The 22,446-nt window shown below is 49.8% G+C and overlaps 2 protein-coding genes across 8 annotated transcripts in view; one reads left to right on the forward strand and one right to left on the reverse strand.

Moving 5' to 3' along the window:
- The window catches only part of C11h3orf70 (similar to human chromosome 3 open reading frame 70), a 50,282-nt gene extending 44,497 nt beyond the window's left edge, over positions 1-5,785 (forward strand). Inside the window, exon 2 of the mRNA NM_001398864.1 lies at positions 958-5,785. Coding sequence (NP_001385793.1) covers positions 958-1,508 — 551 coding nt within the window. The 3' untranslated portion in view covers positions 1,509-5,785. The remainder of the gene's footprint in view (positions 1-957) is intronic.
- Positions 5,786-11,878: 6,093 nt separating this feature from the next.
- Positions 11,879-22,446, reverse strand: part of Vps8 (VPS8 subunit of CORVET complex) — a 234,143-nt gene continuing 223,575 nt past the window's right edge. For all 7 annotated transcript variants that reach the window (XM_063270364.1, NM_001427620.1, XM_063270362.1 and 4 more), the window contains 2 exons: positions 15,476-15,556; positions 11,879-12,379 (listed from right to left, as the gene is read on the reverse strand). In XM_063270364.1, coding sequence (XP_063126434.1) covers positions 12,230-12,379; positions 15,476-15,556 — 231 coding nt within the window. In that variant the 3' untranslated portion in view covers positions 11,879-12,229. The remainder of the gene's footprint in view (positions 12,380-15,475; positions 15,557-22,446) is intronic.

A 22,446-nucleotide genomic window follows, 5' to 3' on the forward strand; every position in this document is an offset into this window, starting at 1 on the left:
ACCATTATTTTTTTCCAAGAAGCAGCTGAGGGCCCAGCGCAGAAGGGGAGAGATAGAGATGAGAGAAACCTGGGCTGCCTGTGTGTGCACCTGCTGGGTTTCCGTTCTGAAGTGGCCACGGCATTGGTGTCTGGGAGACAACAATGATTTCCCTTGGGTCTTTAGACAGATTCAGCCTTAGCCTGCTGTGCAGTGGTCAGGACAGTCTAGTAGGCTATTACCTGCTAAATACATGTGTGCATACGACTAAAACACCCCGCCTAGGGCCTCAGGCATAGCCCAGTGGCGGCTCACACGCTCACCCCTGGGTTCCGTCTCTAGTACTGCAGTAGGAACAAGGTCAAAACACAAACACCTACAAAGGGACGCTCGCCCATATTTTTTTAGTAATACATTGAATACATTGAAATATATTAATATGTGTTAACCTATATTAGAATTAAAAATGAAGTTACGGTTCTGTAGTTTATTGTTTTCTCCTCCGCTTGTGTGTGTTGGCCATATTGTTTCTGGGAACTGTGTCCAGTGTGGTGAGTGACTTGTTTTGGTTACAGGATTGTCTGCCCACTCCAGGCCTACGGCGAAGCAGCTCTGTCTGTCTGTCTGTCTCTCTGTCTGTCTGTCTGTCTGTCTCTCTGTCTGTCTGTCTGTCTGTCTCTCAGCATTGGTGGTTGAACCAAAGGCCCAACGCATGCCGGGTAGGCCTTCTTTGTGAAGTTAAATTTTCAGAATGTATTTTGGGTTTCTTGCATGGAAATTACAGTGACACACTGGATCTGAAGTGCCAGTGATGTGAATGTGACAGTGTCAAGTGATGATGCTGTTACTGGCTCGAGCTGGATGTCACCAAAGCACTTTAGAGAACATGCTTGCTGTACAGAGCCAGACCGTTGCCGCTATGCTGATACAGTTTGCGTGGTGGTCTTACATTTCAGCCGTGTCTTCTGTGTCCCACAGGCAAATATGTGTATCAGCCTATGACCCCCGTGGGACAGCTTCCAAGCACAGAGATCCCTGCAAGGCCGCGAGAGCCCACCAACACCATTCAAATCTCCGTCTCGCTCACTGAACACTTTTTGAAATTTGCGTCTGTCTTCCAGCCTCCGCTCCCCCCTGACTCGCCAAGGTACTGTATGATTTCTGATCTCTTCATCGACAACTATCAGGTTAAATGTATTAACGGGAAGATGTGCTACGTGCAGAAGCAGCCCCATTCCCAGAAGATGAGCCCTGAGGAGGTCTCTGCACACGATGCCTTAATTTCTAAAGAGAGCGACACTCCGAAACTGGGTCACTGCTCCTCCCCTTCCGGTTCCGAGGACTCGGGGATCAATGCAATTGGGGCTCACTATGTGGAATCCTGTGACGAGGACACAGAAGAAGGGGCAGAGCTGAGTTCCGAGGAAGATTACAGCCCCGAGAGCAGCTGGGAACCCGATGAGTGCACCCTGCTCTCCCCATCGCAGTCGGATCTGGAAGTGATTGAAACTATGGAGACCACTGTGTAGGCAGCTGGGAACTGCAGCCGGGGACCACCCTGAGCTTCTTCTGTTCTTTGATTTGACGAGTCCTTTTCCAATCCTTTTGGCATTTTCCAAGCCCCATTACTAACCGTAGCAGTCCAGTGGTCTGCTTAGTGTTCCCCTTATATTATTACCTTGTAATGACATTGTTTCTTTTTGTATCTTGCTTTCTATGTAGCATCTGGTGTCATGAGTTGTGACCCAGCCTTAATTTCACTGAGAACTTTGAGAGCGGTGGTGACCACAAAGTGTCATAGGTCACATGGCAGAGCTCCCCAGAGTGGAAGTAACCATATTTTCCCAGTAGCCTGTCCTCTGTGGTGAAGGCTCTTGCTCAGCTCAGCCTCCCTTTGGCTTGTCATGTGACATCTCTGTCCTGTTTCGGGGTTGGGGGGAGCAACTCACTTCTGGAAACAGTGCAGCGGCCAGTGTTCCCTCCCTCCCTCTTCTGTTTGCCACCCACATCGGCTCAGGACAAGAGTAGCCTCTGCTACTTCTAGAAGGTCCCTTTTGACTCCTGGTGATGGCCGTGTCACAGCCTCTGTGACTGAAAGGCTCTCCAGTTTGTGTCCAGTCCAGCGGGGATTTAGGACAGGACACAAATCAAGCAGCTTGCTTTGCCGGGAGGCTGTTGGGATCAGGGGAAGAAGAGGTGGACTCAGCCTGGGCTGGCTGAGAAAGTTGCTACAGTGTCTGTGCTGCCCCCGGGTGGGCTCCACAGCGTCCACTGCCCTTCTCGATGGTTTTTCAGTTCAGGGAGAAGCATTTAGGTTTCATAGGTATTATATGTAGGAGGTAACACATCTGACATCTTAAGAAAAAAAAATACACACACACTAGTTTTAGTTAGCATGAAAATGCTAAGAGACAGAAGTCCTTTAGGGATTAGGAATGAATCTAATAGGTTTGATCGATTCTGCTTCGCTTGGTTGTATGAAGCATTAGAATGGCTTAGACGAGAAATGGACTAGAATTTTGTACGATGCATGGATTTTATGCAAATGCAAAAACAGTTGGGATAGCTCACTGCTGAGTCAGGAAGGTGTTTTAGGTAACACTTCTTCGAGTTACTACACTGGAATCCGCACTCGTTGTGCGTATTCTCTCATGCACACAAAATAGTGAGTAATTCTTACGTAGCTTTCTTCCAAACTCTATTCCTGATTTGCTGTCAACCGTGTATTCTCATGTGATCTTAGGTGCCATTTCCCAAAACCTATCTGTGAGGCGTAGTGCAGACCTGGGCTTTTTACATATGTTGTCATAAAAAGAGTCACAGAGCTGCCAAGAGGGCCGCCTCAGATCCTAGCTCTCTGAGCGGGCACCATGGCCTTGCTGCGTCTGTGCAGTCCGCATCTCTGTACATCCCTCAGTCAGATTAGTATGTGCTGCAGGCAAGGAGACGATGCTCCCTCGGCCTCCCCGTTTGGGGGTTCTTCGCTATGTACTCAAGGAAAAAAATCTGCTTCCTCAGTTGGATATGGAGTCCCAGTGATTACTACTAGAACCTTCTTTAGGCTGACAAGCCCAAACACCCAGTGTTCAGAAGGCAGAATGTGTTCCTTCCTCTGGAAAGCATTAGTTAGAATGCCCCATGTGAGACCAGACTGTAGCAAAACCCCCCACATACTTAAAAGCGAGAACTCACACCAAGGACTAGCAGGCACAGGGAGGGTAGGTGGGAGCCACCATATCTTGGCTGTTGGGCAATTCTGCTGGCCTGGGATGGCCTGGTGACATCAGGTGGGCCCTACCTGAGGATTGTGGTGCCCCTCTGGCATGGCAACGAAACATATGAGCCACATATCCCTCATCCTACACTTGGAGCTGTGATGGCAGCAGTAGCACCAGCCTCAAACATGGGGGAGCGCCTCAGACCCAGAGGTGGAGAGGCAGAAGCTTACACAGCAGGGCTCACACAGCAGGGCTCACACAGCAGGGCCCACACAGCAGGGCCCACACAGCAGGGCTCACACAGCAGGGCTCACACAGCAGGGCTCACACAGCAGGGCTTACTCCTGCACCTTTCTTATCTACTTCTTTGCTACAGGACCACTGCCGTGAATACTGAACTAGCTAGGGTCTAGAACCCGGGCTCCAAAGCCATGAGAACACGTGCTTATAGCCAAAGTTGGCTGTGTATTGGGTTTGGTCCCTTTATCAGTAACATCTGTGACTTTCGTCCAGGGTCCTGTTTTCTAAACTCCTGAAACTGCCACTCAGATTTGCCACCATTGTGACGGAATTTTTTGGACTTAATAACAATTGATGATCGCATTAAATATTTGCACAATCTCTTTACAATTACACTCACTAAGCTTCACTTGCCGTTTTATAAAATTGGACACGTTCCCTTGCGTTCTTGGATCTCAAAACAGCGTTTTCTAAATAAGCACAGCCGAGAGGCTTTTGGTTTTTCTCCTAACAGTGTTCATACCAGTAACTGTCTGAAAAAAATGATTAAGCCAGAATTATTTCTCTATGCTTGCATTCTGAAGTCAGCTGAAAAGACTATAAAAAATGTATAGCTTAACTGCAATTCTAGGCCTATTCTGTTCTATGTTCTATGAAAGAATTTCTCTATAATCCTGATATTACAGTGCTGATTTGTATATGCGTATTCATAGGCACTTTAGAAATACTTAGAGACCACATGCACCATAGTCAGTAAGCACAGTCGTGTTAAATAGGCGTTTGACGAACATGTGTACAGTGAGAGAGACGAAAGCTTGCAGCCTGGACCTTACAGGATGCTGGCCTGGAGCCAGGCTTGGACCACGTGGATGGGTTTCTGTGGGATTCTGGCGCTGTTACCACTTCTGAAAGGCTGTTGTCTACCAGTGTAATCCCACTAAAATGTGGAGTATACTTTTCTTACCTAACCAAGACTTTAAGTTTCAAGTGTGTCCATAACTTTTTTTGAGAAGTGACAAAGCAATTAAAGTCCTTTTTGGGATAACTATTTGGTATCTTTAAAAAAAAACAAGGCTTTATTTCAAAACCTAGGTTTTTTTTTTTTCCTTTAACATTTAAGGAGTAATATGAGAATTTTGAGGACAACCCTGAAGAAAAAGTTGTTTTCCTAGAAGAAAAAGCTCATGCCTCGAGGCGACACAGTACAGAATGACTAAAACCTGAGCCACAGTGTCCAAACACAACACAGCACGGCACAAGTGTAATACAGTACAGAGCCAGTGTCCCAACGGGACACAGTGTAACACAACACAACACAGTATAATAACGAAATACCAACACAACACTGAGCCACCAAGTCCGGAACAACCACAAGGCTGTTTTCTGATGAGTCTTCAGCTATGTTCTAGGGTCTGGTTATCTCTTTTACTTCTTAGCCTCACCTGCTTGCCTGATCGAAATAACTCGAACTTCTAGGGTTGACCAAAACAAATTGTTCTTATGCAAATTTGATTGCAACCAGACACTTGAGAAAGTCATAATATCCATATAGGCATGGTAGTGTAGATACCGCCATGTAAGACAAAAAAAAAAAAAAAAAAAAGCACACATTGAAGTAAAATACTATTTATGTTATCTGCTCTTGATTGCCCCTGAATTATATTTGCAAAACTTTATTGTCATGGTCTTGGCTTTTTACTGGAGGAAAATACCCTAACTGGTCTCTTTCCTTCCCGTTTGTCCAACGGTGCTGTGAATTAGAACAGTGGGTGGAGTTGGGTAGCCTGGGGCTTTGTGGGGAGTGTGTGACTGCGCTCCTTTTCTGTTCCACACAGCCCAGAACACCATCTTAAACCTCAGTATAAACACAAGGGCATTTCTCAAAAGGAATTTGTTTTTAAATTTCACCTTGTCGTAACTATGGTGCCTGAGAATGGGTGCACCAGAAGGGCGGGTGCACCGGAAGGGCGGGTGCACCGGAAAGGGCGGGTGCACCGGAAGGGCGGGTGCACCGGAAGGGCGGGTGCACCGGAAGGGCGGGTGCACCGGAAGGGCTGGTACAGTCCAGGGAGGAGCTGTTTGCTGCTGTTTGCTGCTGACGGTAAGGCAGTTGGAAGCCTGTCTGGGGTTTGAATGGCACCTCCAGGTCACCGTGTTTGCACATGTGTTAAGGCTGTCTGTACCTTGCAGTAGTCACCTGCTGTGCTGGGTTCTTTTGAATCTGTTTTGAAGTTTAAGCACAATGTTGACCCTTCTGTAATTTCCTAAAATTACATTGTTTTCCTAAGACAGCTCAACTTTAGGAAAATACTGCTGTACAATAAACGTGATTTTCTTTTCTACTAGAACAAGACTACCGTTGGGGTTTTTGTATCATGGTTACTGTGTGTTAGGAAATAAGCGATTCATACTCTGCATTCATTCTAACTTTCCAGATCTGTGTGTGTGCCTCCCTACTTGTTTTAACTGCCAGAACTCCATGTCAAACCTTGTGTTGGTTCCCATCATGTTTATGTGAAGTAAAAAACTATGCCCCTGTAAGTAACATTTTTTTTGTTTTGCACCATTTTAGACTCCTTTCCAGTTCATAAGTGCTGTGTGAGACTGCTGCAGCTACAGGCTGAGCAGTAAAGGAGACTGCTACCCCACGGGGCTCGGGGTCACCTGATCCCTAGGGCCCAGTCAACCTTTACTATAAAAAAAATATTTTATGTGCTTTTGTTCTATTTTATCTGCCTGCACAGATGTCTCTATGAGGGTATTGGATCTCTTGGGCTGGAGTTACAGAGGAGGAGAAGAATTGTCTCAGGTCTAAGGCAAACCCTAGGTGAGCTGCCATGAGGGTGCTGGGAATTGAACCTGGGTCCTCTGAAAGAGGAACGGAGCTGCTCTCCCGCCCCCCAGAAACTCTAGTTTGATTCAGCATGTCAGTTTCTGGGCATGGGGCCATGGGACAGCTGCCCCCAGGGACAGCTGTTGGACATACCAACAGTAATGCCTTCATCGGATTCCTGATGCCGCTTTACCACTTGCGATGTAGTCTTCGTAACATCCCATGTGCAAACAAGAGCAGCTCAGAAAGCGCTACAGCGGCACCAGCCCCTAGTCAGGTTCAGATCTGAACCCGGGACACTGGCCCACACTCAAGGGCCTTTGCCTGCATTAGTCCATTGCTCTCTACAACCTAGTGAGCACTGCCTGAGCCTGGTGGCTCGCCACACAGTCCCGCAGAAACGCTGGAACTAGGCAGTGGTCTAGCCTCCCCTTTTCTGTGTATCAGATTACCTGCCAGTGCACGTGTGCTCGCAGGCAGTGTTTCCTACCAGCTCCACATTCAGATTGGCCCTTCGCTTTCCCGTTTCAGTCATGCCTTGGCCTGGACTCTAGGCTAGCTCTGCTTTCAAGAGCCCTAGCTTGTTTTCCTATGGACAGTGACTCTCATCTGCATGTAGGGCTCAGTAATTTAACTCCGCAGAATTGTACTGCCACATTCTGGAAGGTGTCTTACTGCTCATCGTCTTACAAGTGCTGACTGCCTACTGCTGTCCTGCAGTAAGCTAGGCCAGCATCTTGTCCTCATTACAACCCCAGGACCGTCAATTCCCTTAACTCTCACTGTGCAGCTCAGCACTGGGTGAAGAGGGTAAGATGGGTCCTGTCTTTTGGCAGTGAGTTCCAGGAGAGAAGGTTCCGGGGGTCGGTTCTTAGGAACCAGGGAGACGTGACAGAAGTGCTTTTAAGGCCTGGGAAGGATGCTGAGTTATGTAGGTGGTTTTGCTACTTTTTGGAGTTTTCTAAAATGAACCTGTATTTCTATTGGCTAAGAAAACCATTTAGTTTGAAAATTGAAGTCCTAGCCAATGAGTGCAGGAGGCACTCTTTCACAGGGTCTGTGGCCGGAGGGGATGTCCAGGCCATGGCCACATGGCTGTGTATCTGTTGAGAGACTAGGGCATGGCAGGGAGCCTGGAGCTAATGAATGCCTGCTGAGGATGAGCTTTTCCCAGGGGCTCCAACCATGGCTGGGAGCTTGTGGGCCAGGAGAGGTCTTCCTGGGTTTCTGGCCAGAAATCTGGAGGTGAAGGATTAGAAAGGTCAGGCTTTGGGGCATGTTTGATCCTGGTGGCATTTAACCTGTTACCTGGCGTGAAACTCCAGACACTCTCTCTCAGTGTAGAGATCTGGTTCCCCATAAGATGACCAACGGTAGTGCTGTGGACTTGAGTACTGCAGGTTGTAGGCACCCTTGTCATACAATCATCTACCCACACAGCAGTTTTCACTGTCCCTGACACACACATTCATTCTCATTCATTCTCTCTCTCTCTCTCTCTCTCTCTCTCTCTCTCTCTCTCTCTCTCTCTCTCTCTCTCTCTCTCTCTCGTGTGTATGTTTGTTGGCCAAAGCACACAAGACTTAAGTCAGATGTAGAGTTCACACAGCAGGAGCACAGTAGGGCCTCACACTTGGGTCACCCAAGAGTGCAGCCTTGGTTGAGTGGTATTGAAGGAACCACACTCAGCCTCCAGCATTGTTACCAGGTTGCTCTGGCTTCCTGCCAGGCTGCTTTGACCTGGGTCTGGTCTCTCCCAAGAGTTGGATATGGTCTCCTTTGGGGTGTGGCATCCGATCTAAGAGCTACTTTGGGGAACTGGGCTTCAATCTTGGAGCTTTGGGAATCAGCTGCTTCCATTTGCCTCTTCTGTCCTCACCGGGTCATCACCACCAGCTGCCTCCCTCCACTTACTCCCCAGTGTCACTGCACTTCTGTGTCGCTCTAGGTTAGAATGCGCCAGGGACTGCTCACCTGCCCTGAGCAGAAGCGCTGTTTCTACCCACCCCCGGTCTAGAATCTGCCTGTGCAGACCATGCTGCCTGTCCTTGCCCCGTTCATCTGTAGGACCTGGAAAAGCCACCTCAGCCTGCTAGTCAGCTCCTGTTGTGATATAACAGCCAACCATAAGGAGTAATACTCAGTTTCAGTCCAGGGCCAGAGGGCTGTAGTGAGGCAGCCCGTAACGGCAGAAAGGTGTGGCAGAGGAAAGAAAGGGCTGCTCAGCCCATGGCAGCCAGGAAGCAGAGATGTGGAAGGACCTGGGCTACGATGTAGCTTTCTAGGTTGTGTCCCACCTCCCAATGATGCCATCAGTGGAGAAATTATTCTACTTGTGACGTCAGAGCCCTTGGGATCCAGTTGCTCCCTGAGCTCCACCCTTGGACACCCTTGCATCGGAAATCAAGCTGTTAACACGTGGACTCTAGAGGTTACTTCGTAGCAGGCTGGAACAGTATCAGTAACATGGGCTTTGGAGGTTACTTAGTAGCAGGCCGTAACAGTGTCACTGAGGCTGCTCTAAGAGGCTGGACAGAGCCAAAGAGCCCTTGGAAAGATAAGGACACATGTTATCCAGATAGCTTCAGCAAGGCTGCAAGAGTGGGTATGATTTTCATGGGCATCTAATATACCTGAATCTAGAATGAGATGACTGCAGTGGCTGCACAGAGTAGATGGAGACGATGCCAAGGATCTCAGTTTCTCAAGGAACTCTGGACCCTGGGTGAACATGCAGCCAACACTGGGTATTTGTGGAAAATCACTGAAAGGTCAGGAGAGGTCAGCTGGGTCCAACTAGAATTTACTGTGGTTCCTTCTGATTGCTGGGAGTGTAAGAGGGATTGATTCTGGTGTCTTCCTACAGTCAACGTGTCCAAGGGTCACTGAGAGGTCATGAATGCCTGATCTGTCCTGTTTTCCCTGATCATCTATGTGGACCCTAATCTCCCTCAGCCCTAGAGGGTCACAGCGGCAAGTTTGGTGACATCAAATTTGGTGATTTCCAGTTGGCTGGAAACTGCCAATGTGGTGAAGCTGAAGTAGGCACCAGAGTGCTGGATGCCAGGCTCACTCATTCTCTAGAGGGAGGGACCAGATTAGGCAGGCCACAAGATCCCCAGCCCCTCTGAGGACTGAAGATGTGGCATTTTAATTCTCTTAGAACCAAGTCACAACTTTCTTGTTCTAAGGGAGCGGATGCCAGGAATGCTGTGTGCCTGGCTTCTCAGTTACAGAAAGTGCTGTAGTGAGAAGCTACTGTTCACCCCACCCCTTGGCTCCTGGCTGCACCCAGCCCCAACTGGCAACTTTCCTGACCTTGGCAGGAGCCAACTGGTCTCTGGCTCTGATGGGGACAGGAGGCAATGACAGAGCCTTGCTTTTAGAGGTAAATGCAGAAGTCTGGGGTAGGTAGCATGGGAACTATTTCCATCTGCCCAGTTCTGAAACTGTAACTTCATGTGGGCATTCAGGGGGTCACTGAGCGGTTACCTGGCCCTCGGCACTGTAAAAATCATCCTTGAGTTCATAACTAGTAGAGATGCATGTATGTTCACAAAAGTCAGACAAGAATGGCAACAGGCTGGCATTATTGCCCAGGAGACACAGTGGAATGCTGTTCAGGAGTGAGAGTGTACAACATGGACGCACACACACACGAGGTGGGGAGGACTTGTTCATAATTCCCACTGATTTGCAAATATCTGTGCTATTGGGAGCCAGGACATTGGCTGACCTGGGGTTGGAGAATCTGCCTTGGAGGTTGCCTCTATGCTTGACCTGATATGTTTGTGGGATACACAGAGTTTGTGAACATTTTTGTCCACCCCTGAGAAAAACGGTGACTTTAGGAAACAGAAGTGACACCTCCTGCTTGAAGGAGAGCCTTGCACATGCTTAATCTACTGACTGTGCCAACAGAACAAAGAGCAGAAGTGGGCGGATCAATGAAGCCCATGAACAGAATCATGGGGAGTGCTCCCTGGAGCACTGACAAGGTGAGAGCCAAATGTTGTTTTCCTGGGGTAGGGGTGGGGAGGGGCTCAGAAGGGCTTCAGAGAGCCCTGGGGAGGAGGGGACATGCACTTCCATACTGGGATATCCCAGGAGCTCTGGCCTCTCCCGAGTGGTCCCGACCTGCCAAGAAGGCCACACAGCAGGAGGTCTTTCTTGTGCTCTAGGTGCAGCTGCAGCTTTGGGAACCATTTTCTGCAGACAAAGCTGGGTGGAACCACTGTTCTAAAAGGATCCCCACAGTTCTGAATTATTTATCCACTAAAGCATTCACCACGGATGAACTGGTGTTCCTCCTGCAGTGGTCCCTCCCGACCTCCTGGCAGCCAAGTAGGGCCATACCTTTGTAAAACATTTTCCCACAGGTCTTGAGAGCTTCTGCTACGTAGCCAACCGGAGCTTTTCAGAGGATCCGACAGCTTTCTTCAGCTGTGGGGAGCTGAGCGGGGCAGTGTGGGGCTGAGCCTAGCGCCCGGCTCCTGGCTGGCAGCCCAGTACTGTCCCTCTTGGCTGTCTCTTTGGAGCATTTGCAGCAGCCACTTTCTCTGGCTCTCTGACCTCAAGGCCGTCCCCTTACAAACTGTCACAGAGTTCTTTGAGAGCGCCTCATCCATACCAACAAAAGCTGTGGCCAGCACCGATGTTTCTCACCATGTCGCATGCCCTTGCCACCCCAGGTGCCCCTGTCCCCGCAAAGTATAGCTTAAGGGTCTCTGGTATAGTTCTCCCTTTTCTTAAGAGGCCACGGGGCAGCAATAGGACCCAGAACTGTGGTTGTGGGGTGGGCAGGGAGATGGCTGTGTGGGTGAGAGTATTTGCAATACAAGCGAGAAGACCTCGGTCTGAATCCCCAGAACCTATACAAGAGGTTGATCTGGCTGCATGTGCCTGGAACTCTAGCACAGAAGGCAGAGATAGGTGGATGAATCCTGGGAGCTCTCCTGTCAGCCAGCTTAGCCAAACCACTGAAATCTGCTTCAGGGAAAGATCTGTCCTGAGGCAAAGCAGAGAGCAACCCAGGGTGTGCACAGAAGCAGCAGAGGGATAGCTGGGAGTCTGGGGCTCCTGTCTCACCTTCTGAGCTTGGCCCACACCTCTCACCTCCCAGAAAGTTCCATCACAATGTCAGCAGTGCCAGCGTCTGTTCTCACACAACATTTTGAACGTGTAGAACCTCTGGCTAAGTGCTAGAAGAGGGGATGGGGTGGGCTTCGAGATACTCAGGCTTGCTACAACCCTAGTACACCAGGGCCTGGCACTCAGAGGGGAATACCTCATCCACTCCAGATGAGCCAGGGGAGACTCTTGAAAGCCCACCCTACTGTTTCTTCTGTGTCTGTTGGTAAAAGTGGGTTTGCTTAGCTGTCCAGGAGAGCTGAGCCAATGGCATGAGCTGAGTCTCTGGTGTAATGAACTGCTGTGTCTGCTACATACTGACCCAGCAGGCCCAGGCCCTAACCTCCTCGGCTGCCTTGACCCAGCCACAGGAACACCTGAGTGTTGAGGGCCTAGTGGGGCCTGTGATGGAGCTGTTGGTCTGAACAGTGTTAGGGTCCTTGACTGGACAGACTGACAACCAGGAGACTGGCAGGCATGCAGGACTCAAAACACCGAGACATTTATTGTTTCAAAGGAGGGCAGGTCTTCTGGTCACCGGCTTTAACATAAACACTGACAGACACCTGCTTCCCAGACCACTGCTCTCCCAGTGCCAACCTTTGCTTTTCACAGTTGATGCCCTCCCCAGACCCCTTCTCACACCACACGTGGTTGGGTAAGTGTTACACCTGAAGGGCTGGGTAGAACGAAGTAATATTCTGAGCGAAATCAAACTGTCCTGTCTGCAGTCCGATCTGCACCAGGGAGATTGCCCTGAGAGGGAGGGTGGCAGGGTGGCTCCGGGGCCCTCCCTGCCTCCTGCAGCCTGGGCTCTTCAGGGGAGGCCTCAGTCTTCAGCCACAGGTGGAGGTGCAAGCTGCAGCTGGAAGTTCTCCTTCTGGAAGATGCTGTTGAAAGCAGGCCCGCTCTGGGAGCCGGCAAATGGCCTATAGCTGTCGCCACCTCGGTTCTGCGAGAGTTCCATAAGGAGAGCCAGCTGAGAAGAAGAGGACACATGTGAGAGCACAGTCCTGTGTGAGGACAAAGGTGGAGAGGGTCCTGTTCCTCTGGCCACATGAAGGAGAGCGCTACCTTGTGGGAGGAGTGAAAGCCCTGTCCTTGGATCCCAAGGTCATGTCTCAGGAAAGGGTGTGACCCTGGGCACAAGAGGCTGCCCGGGTGGGGTTTCCTCCAGGCATGGCTGCCCTGCCTGTGCACAGCCTCCCTATAGGCAGACTTCTGTTCTCAGCACAACTCCCATGTGCTTCTCTTTGGAGTGCCCAGGCCAGAGTCACTCCTGGTCTTCTCTCTGGCAGCCTGGCCAGCAGTTTGGGCTCAGGAATAGCACTCATGGATCACACCTCTCCTCCAAACTCGCCCTCCCTACCTGCAGCTGTATACATCCACCAGTGGCTTTAGCAGTACCTTGGTCTGTCAGTGGTTTAGTTCCAGGAGGAAGCATTCCTGAAGCCCACTGGAAAGCCGGGCTCTGTACCTCAGGTGCCTCCTCTTACCCAGCCGGCTTTCTGTAAGTCAGAGCCTGGCAGCCCAGTGTCCGATGCTCTGACAACCAGAGGAGGTGAGTACATGTCCAGGAGCTGAGACCTCCAGCCTGCTAAATGACAACACCCATACTAACCTGAGGGGAAACTCAGGGCCAAATGCAAGCTTCCAGGAACCCGTGATGGGACCTGGAGACAGCACACAGTGCCCTGCCCCACTCTTCACGGGCGGAGGCGATGAACGCCTTCTGTGGGGTGATGTAGCAGGTGAGCCTTCAAATGCCTGAGGGGAGGAGTAGGGGGGAGGGGACTGTGTGTGTATCTGCTTCCTGGCATAAGCCAGTCTCTGGAATGACTGCAGGCCACAGGTGACTGTCTTTTGAGGGCCAGACAGGCTGGGTGCTTTTCAAGAATGGCATTTCTAGTTCCTGGGGAGTGACTCACACTGAGCCACTCAGTTGTCAGTGATAGGGTAGGATTCAAACTTCCTGTTCAGCCAAGCTGCCTGTGGACTTGCCTTCACCTGCCCCGCTTGCCTGCCCTGACTTCTGTCTGCTCTGATCTCTGGCAAGGAATCTCCCGTCACATGAGCAGTAATGGTACAGAGCTCATTTGCCTGTTGGCTGACGGCATAACCAGTGGCTGGGGAGCCAGTGAAGCCCTCTAAGCTCTAAGTACCAATTTATCAGAACTAACACAGCCCTCGGTCCTGACTCAGCAACCCAGCCATGGTCTAACGCTCACTCACTGTCACAGTCAGCCTCTGCTGCCCTCCTGGGACAACTGGTCACCTGGGAAGGGTGAACCTACCTGTGTTACCTGCAGGCAGGCGGGCTTGAGCTACAGAAGGGAGGCCGAGGAAACCAGAAAGCGGCACTCCTCTATAGTCTGCTTCAGGTCCTGCCTGCAGGTTCCTGCCCTGACTTCCTCTGACAGAAGACTGCAATCTGCGGGCTGTAATAAACCCTTTCCTTCCCGGTTGCTTTTGGTCATGGTGCTTGTCATGGCGTGCAGCAGACGGCACACCAGAGCCGCATGTTTACACTATTACAGTGAGCCTCCAGCCTGAGAGGTAGCATGGGAGGAAGGCTGGCTCACTCAAAGGGCCATCTTGAACTTCCTACCTCTGTAATCTGCTCAGCCTGTGACTGGTCTGTGAGGAGATCATGCCCAAGGCTTCCAACAGAACATGAGATGTCTCATTCTGACACTAGGGCAGACACACCAACCACAAACTATGGCTCCTACTTCTTAAGTCTCGCTGACTGAACTTCTCCTGTAACTTAGTGACTAGGAAACACAGACCCTGAACAAGGCTCAGAATGTGAAGGAGATGGTGATTCTGTCTCTAGTTCCTGGCCAGAACTCAGTCCTGCATCTGGTTAACCTGCAGGGTCTTATTCAGGATAGTGTGGAAGTTTCCAGAAGAACCTCTGTCCTGGCTAACAGCTCGAGAGGAAGTGCTGGTTTCCCTCAGGGTCTGCTTCAGTGAGAGCAGAGCTGCTGTGCCCAGAGACAGCTGGGCTAGACAAGCTCAGAAACCACTGGGCTGGGGGATCTGGGTGTGCCCCGGAGTGGAGGTGCTGAAAAGTTCCTGTTTCCTCCCTCAAGGGCTGGGAGCCAGCGTGGGCCATGCAGAAGGGAAGAGACAAGAAGGGAGCCCAGCAGCCAGACTTGCATGGCCTCTGTGGAAACAAGGAGCTCTTACCCAGAGCACAGGCAGGCTTGAGGGAAAATGTCTAGGGGTCTAGAAAGGATGCCTCCTGGACCTCTTCAGGATGAGGGCTGAGCGCAAGATCCTGCTAGACCTGTGCTCTCGATGACTGGATGGGACAGGCCGAGAGTTCAGGGGAACACTTGAGTCTGCTATGGAGGCCTGTGCAGTACTGGCAGCTGGTAGCCTCTGAGTCTGCACCCTTCTCCCAGTTTTAAAAATGTCCAATCTCCCAGTCTACGCTGCAGATAGCTAGGTGGGCACAGATCTGAGGTGTGGCAGTCTCAGATACACATGATGGCCTTCTGAAGGAGGAAATGGGCTTCTGGCTTGCTCTCTGTGGAGACAGGCCAGACATGGGCCCCCTGTGTACTCACAGCTTGGGAGGTAAGTAATAAATGCCTCTCTATTGCCCTTTCACCAAATTCTGAGTGCCGCCGGGCCGGGACCGGTGGGCCATGTGCCCATCCGCTCTTGCACACCCGTACACACTTTTTTTTTTTTTTTTTTTGGTTCTTTTTTTCGGAGCTGGGGACCCAACCCAGGGCCTTGCGCTTCCTAGGTAAGCGCTCTACCACTGAGCTAAATCCCCAGCCCCACACCCATACACACTTAATGCGGCTCCCGCAGATACCCCTTCTTTGCCGTGTCCTTGTTCGTCATGACTCTGGCTGATCTGCAGCTGCTTGCAGAGGGGTCCTCAAAGCTCACCCCATCCCTCCTGCCCATCCTCGAAGTGCTGCAGTGAACCTTGCTATCTGAACACCAGCTCGGGTACCTTCCAAGCTTAGAGGTGGACGCAGGACTCTAGGACACTGCCTTCCCCAAACAGTAAGTCCCAGATCAGAAACAGAGACATCGGTCATACAAACATTACCCTAGAACCTCCTCGGTACAGCCGGCAGAGCTGGTCAAAGGCTTGCGTTTGCTGTGGGTCCAGAACAGGTTCTGAGTTTGCCTAGGAAACAAGAGTTATCGGATTAATAATGTCTGTCCCTGTTCCTTGCACAGAGGAAGCGAGACCCTGCAGTTCCCTCATGCGTCTGAAGATCATGCCCCTGGCAACTGGGGGATTTGTTTAAGCATTTGGAAGACACGGTCTGGCCTCCCTGAAGGCCTGCTTGGATGTTCCTCTCAGCTGGATCCTCTATCTGTGGTCCTATTCTCCATCATTAACTCTAAACCTCCCTCAAGGCCTTCTGAGCAGAGGGCCTTTGGTCCATCCGCTCTTGCACACCCCGTACACTCTTAATGGGGCTCCCACAGAGACCCCTTCTTTGCCGTGTCCTTGTTCGTCATGACTCTGGCCGATCTGCAGAGGCTTGCAGAGGGGTCCAACCCCCCTGCTCCCCCCTCGGAGGATCCTAGCAGTGCTGTAGCGAACCTTGCTATCTGAACACTAGCTCTCTCACCATGTGACCCTGGAGAGTCCTTTCGTTCCCCTGACCCTGGAGGTGGCCCGTGGGAGGTCACTGATAGGTAAAGCTAGATGACACCCTGCCTCCCACCAGCAGAGTCAGTTATGCCAGTGCTGTAACTACACCTCTGAGACACCACTGGTTAGAGGGTTAAGCGGTCCGTGCACAAACTAGTAAAAACTGTGTGCTTGCCTTGCCCCGTGAACCTTTTAGGCAGAGAGGAAAAGGATTTCTCAAATGCACACCCCACATGGATGATGGGGAAGGCTTTGGTGCCAAGCCTGTGGTGTTCACCCTAGAGGGTGAGCGCTGTAGCCTGGCGCAGATACAACGCAAGTAACTGAGCGCAGGCAGAGCCCTGGCTGCGGCATGTCACCTACGGGCCATCTCATCAAGTCCTCAAAAGCCCTCTGTAAGAGAGGTCCTGGCAGATTCACTTTCCCACCAAGAAGGACAGTAACTGTAGTTAATTAATTAGGGATGTGTGTGGATGCCATTATGCCTGAATGGAGGTCAGAGGTCAGAGGCCAACACACAGGAGGAGTCAGTGTTCTACTGTGTGAGCCCTAAGGAAGGAATGTGGCTTAGGGAGCCTTTACCCACTGAGGCATCTTGCTGCCCCTGATAGTGTGACACTCAGAGCCTTTAAGAGATCTGTGAGTTGGATTTGTCTTCCCAATGGCTCTGCTTCTTTCTTTCCCTTAACATTTTCGCCACCCTCAGGAAATAGGCCAGTCAGGCTGGGAAGGGAACCGGCACTGCCAGAGACCTGCCGCGCTGGCCTGCCTTCCAGCGGGAGGAAAAAGACTGAAGCCCTGGGAAGAAGCTGAAGGGAAGAGGGCTCACGTCTCCTGGGTTTCTATGATGTCACAGCGGATCTAGCTATGGCTCCCTTTCTTGATGCACTTGACAACATGGCTGGCTGGGGAGGTGGCTCTGAGGCAGTGCGGAGCAGGACACAAGGCAAGGCCTCGTAGGCGCCCTCTCATGGGGCTACACTCATTTCCCCGGTTCTTGCAGACAGGAGGAGGAGCCTATCACAATCTGGGAGTGTCAAAGCCATCTAGACACTTTTGAAGAACTGCTGGCTCAAGACTAATTGGTAGAGTGTGTATCGAACTTCTGACAGACTTTATAAGGTGTCAAAGGAGGCGCTAAGGTCTGCAGGTCTGAGAAATACACCAAGCCTGGCTCCAACCAAAGCCCAAGAGGGAAACACCATCACTGTTGAGACACAACCACTGGGAAGCGTGACTCAACACCGCTTTCAGATCCTGAGAGTGCTGGTACCACAGGCTGGGAGCAGGGCAGGGTCAGAGTGAGGAGTGGGATGGGGGAGGGGTAATGTGCAGCGCTGACCATCTACACCCCTGCCACATCCCATGTAAAGCACCAGCTCTGGTTATCGTGTGGCAAGGCGCTCCAGTTCCATTTCTGTTGCTGTGACAAATAAACTGACGAGAGCAGAAATATTAGGTTTGCAATCCAAGTTTCAGCCCATTTCTTCAGTAAAGTCAAGGGAGGAAGCAGTCAGGGGCAACGACACAAACACGTTGCCCTTGTTTGCTCAAAACTAGTTTTTTCCTGTCAGAAACCCCTGCTGGTGGTGAGGGTTAGGGAATGGGAGCATGGGAGTGGGGAGTGGTGCAGTTCACGGTGGGCGGGTCCCTCGACACCCATGAGCAATGAAGACCATTCTCTACAGCCGTGCTCACAGGCTAGGCTGATGGAGACTGATTCTTCATTAAGGCTCTGGGTGGTGGCAGGCACAGGAGAGTTCAGTAAGGACAGTTCAACAGGAAACAAACATAACAGAGAAGGGGCCTAGTAAGACACTAGGGAAGGGCGGCCACTTAAAGATGTTGCAGAGAGACCAGCAGACGTCACCAGAGGCACATGCGTGGTAGCGTGCTGGAGGGGGTCACTACGATGAATAAATATGTGGTGAGGAATAGGGAGAGAAAGAGAAGGAGAAGGAGCCTCGGGCCACAAGCAGGAGAGCTGACACCAGTGACTCATTGCAATGAAAATTTGCAAACAAAGCTGTTTGGACGAAAGGGTATAGACAATGTAGCACACAGTGACACTGCGTCTTCCACAACTAGATTTTTTTTTAAACTTTGTTTATTTTTGTCATTTTTATTTGTGGGGGAGGTTGCAAGTGCAGAGGGTGACTGTGGAGGGATGTGGAGATGAGCGGGGTTGGGGTGCACGATGGGAGATTCACAAACAATAAAATATACAGAACGACTTTGAGAGGTCAGGCTAACGCATGGCAGAGCACTAAGAGCCGGACGAGCCGTCCCCTCACAGAGACATCTGAAGGGGTATTAGGCTATGCAGCAGATCTCGGGACACTGCACTTCCTGTACAGTCATGAGATATCATGACAGAAAATGATGGAGGAGACACAAGGGTGTTCCAGACGGTGCTGGTCACTTCTGAAGATGACTGAAACTCCCCTCAGACCCTGTAGTTAGATCCCTGTGTTGGACACTGGGATCTCTTAAGTTTTGTTACTGTCCGTCCTTCCTTCCTTCCTCCCTCCCTCACACCCTCTTCCATGCCTCCCTCCACTTCACGTAGCTCTCACTGTGAAGCCAACGGTGGCCTCAGACACACAGTAGGCCCACCTCTGCCTCCTGAGCAGCCGTGTCCAGTGTATGCCAGGCTGGTTTAGACTGGTTTAGACTGAAAGGTCTGCGGCCAGAGAAAGAGTGACTGAGGGAACGTGGTGGCGGCTGTTTCTGCAAGCTGAGATAAACACTGGCCTGGTTTTATATTAGTCTTTCATGAACATGCAGTTTTCCCCAAATCTAGATTTCTCTCATTTACTTGTTTGATTCCAGCAGCTATCTTTTGGAGGCAATTAAGATCTTCTCAGGAAAGAGAAGGTCACGCCACGGCGTAGAGGATGCTGCTTCTAAAAACAGCCACGTCATCAAGCCCTTGGGACACGCTGGGCAGCATGCGGGTCTATTCTGGGCAGGGATACTCCAGGGCCTGCCCTTGGGAGTTTGCTGGCTGAGTCAGAAGGAATCTCAAATGAGGTCCGCTCCACGGTTTCTGACCCAGCGGATGTTGTTAAATGCTGATTCTAATGGAAATCTCAGGATGTGGGGGCCAAGGCAGGAGGATACTTTGTTCTAGGCCAGTCTGGGACACATGGTTAGACTCTCTTCAAAAACATTTTAGTAGTAAAAGCAGATTGGGGTAGCAGGTATGGGTGGGACTTGAAGACACCTATCTCAGGCAGCTGAGCAGGTGGTGACTGCTCCTCATGGTGTCCTGAGGATAACAACACTCTTACCTTGTAAGTGTTTCATCTCCTGGCTCAACTGTATGCAGACAATTCATTAGGGCTTCTTTCCCCCATGGGGACTCAACTAGTTATGTCGCTTTCAACATTCACTGGGGTCACACACAATTCTTAGCAATTCTTGTTAAGACTGTTTAACTAGGCCCCTGGTTGAGGGGTGGGGCCATCCGCCCATCTCAAAAACATTAACCCAGAATTGCTCCTGTCTAAAGGAAATGCAGGGGCAAAGAGTGGAGCAAAGACTGAAGGAAAGGCCATCCAGAGATTGCCCACCTGGGGATCGATCCCACCTGCAGACACCAAACCCAGACTATTCTATTCTAATGGAAATCTCAGATCTAATCGAAATCTTCTATTGCTGATGCCAAGAAGTGCTTGCTGGCAGGAGCCTGATATAGTTGTCCCCTGAGAGTCTCTGACAGAGCCTGACCAATACAGATGTTGGCTTGAAGCCAACCATTGGACTGGGCACGGGGACCCCAATAGAGGAGTTAGGGGAAGGACTGAAAGAGCTGAAAGGGTTTGCAACCTCATAGAAACAACAATATCAACCAACCAGACTCCCTCAGAGCTCCCAGGGACTAAGGCACCAACCAAAGAATACGCATGGAGGGACCCATGGCTCCAGCTGCATATGTAGCAGTGGACTGCCTTATCTGGCATCAATGGGAGGGGAGGCCCTTGGTCCTGTGGAGGCTTGATGCTCCAGCATAAGGGAATGCTAGGTTGGTGAGGCAGGAGTGGGTGGGTAGGGGAGCACCCTCATAGAAGTGGGGTAGGGGGGCTGGCATGGGTGTTTGCAGAGGGATAACATTTGAAATGTAAATAAATAAAATAACCAATGATAATTTAAAAAGACTGTTTAACCAGACCATAGTACTTGATACATGGTTTGTTTGATCTTACTGGATTGGATGCTTTATGTTTTCCACATAAACACAGTTACATAAACTGAAGGCAGTTGGAGGTTTGTGCAGCAAACGTGTGTAACACACACATGCACACGGAGGGCATTTTTCAGGTCACATGGCACATCCGGGTGGGATGTTAGGGTTAGTGCTGAGCTCTGGCCTTTCCTCTATTAGGCCTTTAAGTTTATTGGAGATGCCACGAGAAGGGACTTTTAATACGGTATCTGTGGTGGTTGGACAGTGGCTCCACAGGCTCCTATGTTTGAATGCTTGGACGCCAGTCAGTGGAGCAGTTTGGGAAGGATCAGGATTCATGGAGACGGTATGGCACTAGGGGTGGACTATAGCCAGAGTCTATGTCTGTCTATGTCTGCCTGCAACCTTCAGATCAGGTAAGAGCTCTCCATTACTGCTCCGGTACGATGCCTGCCTGCCACTACATGCTTCCTGCCATGGACTAATCCTCTGAAACAATAAGCAAGCTCCCGGCTAATGCTGTATCTTTACTGCCCTCTGGGGCTTTTGTGGGAGCCCTAGGACCAAGTAGAGCTACTGCAGGAGAGTGATACCCCACGGATGGCCAGGGCCATACAATGTCTGCAGACAAGCAGGACTGAAAGGGAAATGAGGCGGCTGTTTGTTGAAGTGCTTAGGCTCTTAGGTGCTTGCCTACCATCAAGCCCTTTCTGAACTGAGAGTCATAAATTTTACATGGTAGCAGAGATAGTGCACACAACATATATATGTATACATAGGTATGTATGTATGTATGTATATATGTATATATGTATGAATATATGTATTTATGTATGAATGTATGTATATATGTATGTATTTATGTATGAATGTAAGCATATATATAATGTATGTGTGTATATATGTATGTATTTATGTATGAAGTATGTATGAATGTATGCATGTATATATGTATGCATGAATGTGTGTATGTATGTATGCATGTGTATATATGTATGTATGAGTGTATGTATGTATGTATGAATGTATGCATGTATGAATGTGTATATGTATGTATGTTCTATGTATATGTATGTATGTATATATGTACTTATGTATGAATATATGTATATGTGTATGTATTTATGTATGTATGTATGCATGTGTATATATGTATGTATGAGTGTATGTATGTATGTATGAATGTATGCATGTATGAATGTGTATATGTATGTATGTTCTGTGTATATATGTATGTATGTATGTTCTATGTATATGTATGTATGCTCTATGTGTGTGTATGCATGTATGTTCTATGTATATGTATGTATGTATATATGTATTTATGTATGAATATATGTATATATGTATGTATTTATGTATGAATGTATGCATGTATATATGTATTTATGTATGAATGTATGCATGTATATATGTATATATGAATGTATGTATGAATGTATGCATGCATGTATGTATGTATCTGTTCTAATGGGAGGGAAGAGAGGGTGACAGAGCTTCTGGCAAACAGCTGTTCACTGAAGGATGTGGCTATGTAACTTCTGAGATGCTGACTGTTTCCCATTCTACTCCCTCCAGCCCTATGAACAGTTCTGAGGCTCAACAGGGATTTCTACCATGTTAGGCCTTGGGCACAGAGATGGACAGTGCTTCCTTTTGCAAGTTGCCTTAGTCGTGGGTTTTCTTCTCAGCAATAGTAAAGTGTAGTCATCTCAGGGTCTTACAGCCTGTGTCTGCTAACCTAGGCCTAGTCCTGGAGGTTTCTAGCCTCTGTACTTTCTAATCTAGGCCTAGAATGTTTTCAGCCTCTGAGACTCACTGCTGAATAAACTGATCTGTGGTGGTTTGAATACGCTTGGCCCATAGGGAGTGGCACTGTTGGGAGGTGTGGCCTTGTTAGGAGGAAGTGTGGGGGTGGGCTTTGAGACCCTCCTCCTACCTAGTTACAAGACAGCCTCCTCCTGCTTGCCTTCGGAACAAGATGTAGAACTCTTAGCTCCTCCTGCACCATGCCTGCCTGGATGCTGCCAGGCTTCCCTCCTTGGTGATAATGGACTGAACCTCAGAACCTGTAAGCCAGCTTCAATGGGTTGTTTGACTTTTGGTAGCATGGGATACTGGTGAGAGCTTCCAATTCAGAATGGCTAAGAAACTGGAAGGAAGGCCATGCCCAGACCTCCAAGAGCTCTCACAGGGGCCGGTATTTAGAATACACAGAATGGCC

Source organism: Rattus norvegicus, chromosome 11, assembly GCF_036323735.1.
Source record: "Rattus norvegicus strain BN/NHsdMcwi chromosome 11, GRCr8, whole genome shotgun sequence".
Lineage (NCBI taxonomy): Eukaryota > Metazoa > Chordata > Mammalia > Rodentia > Muridae > Rattus > Rattus norvegicus.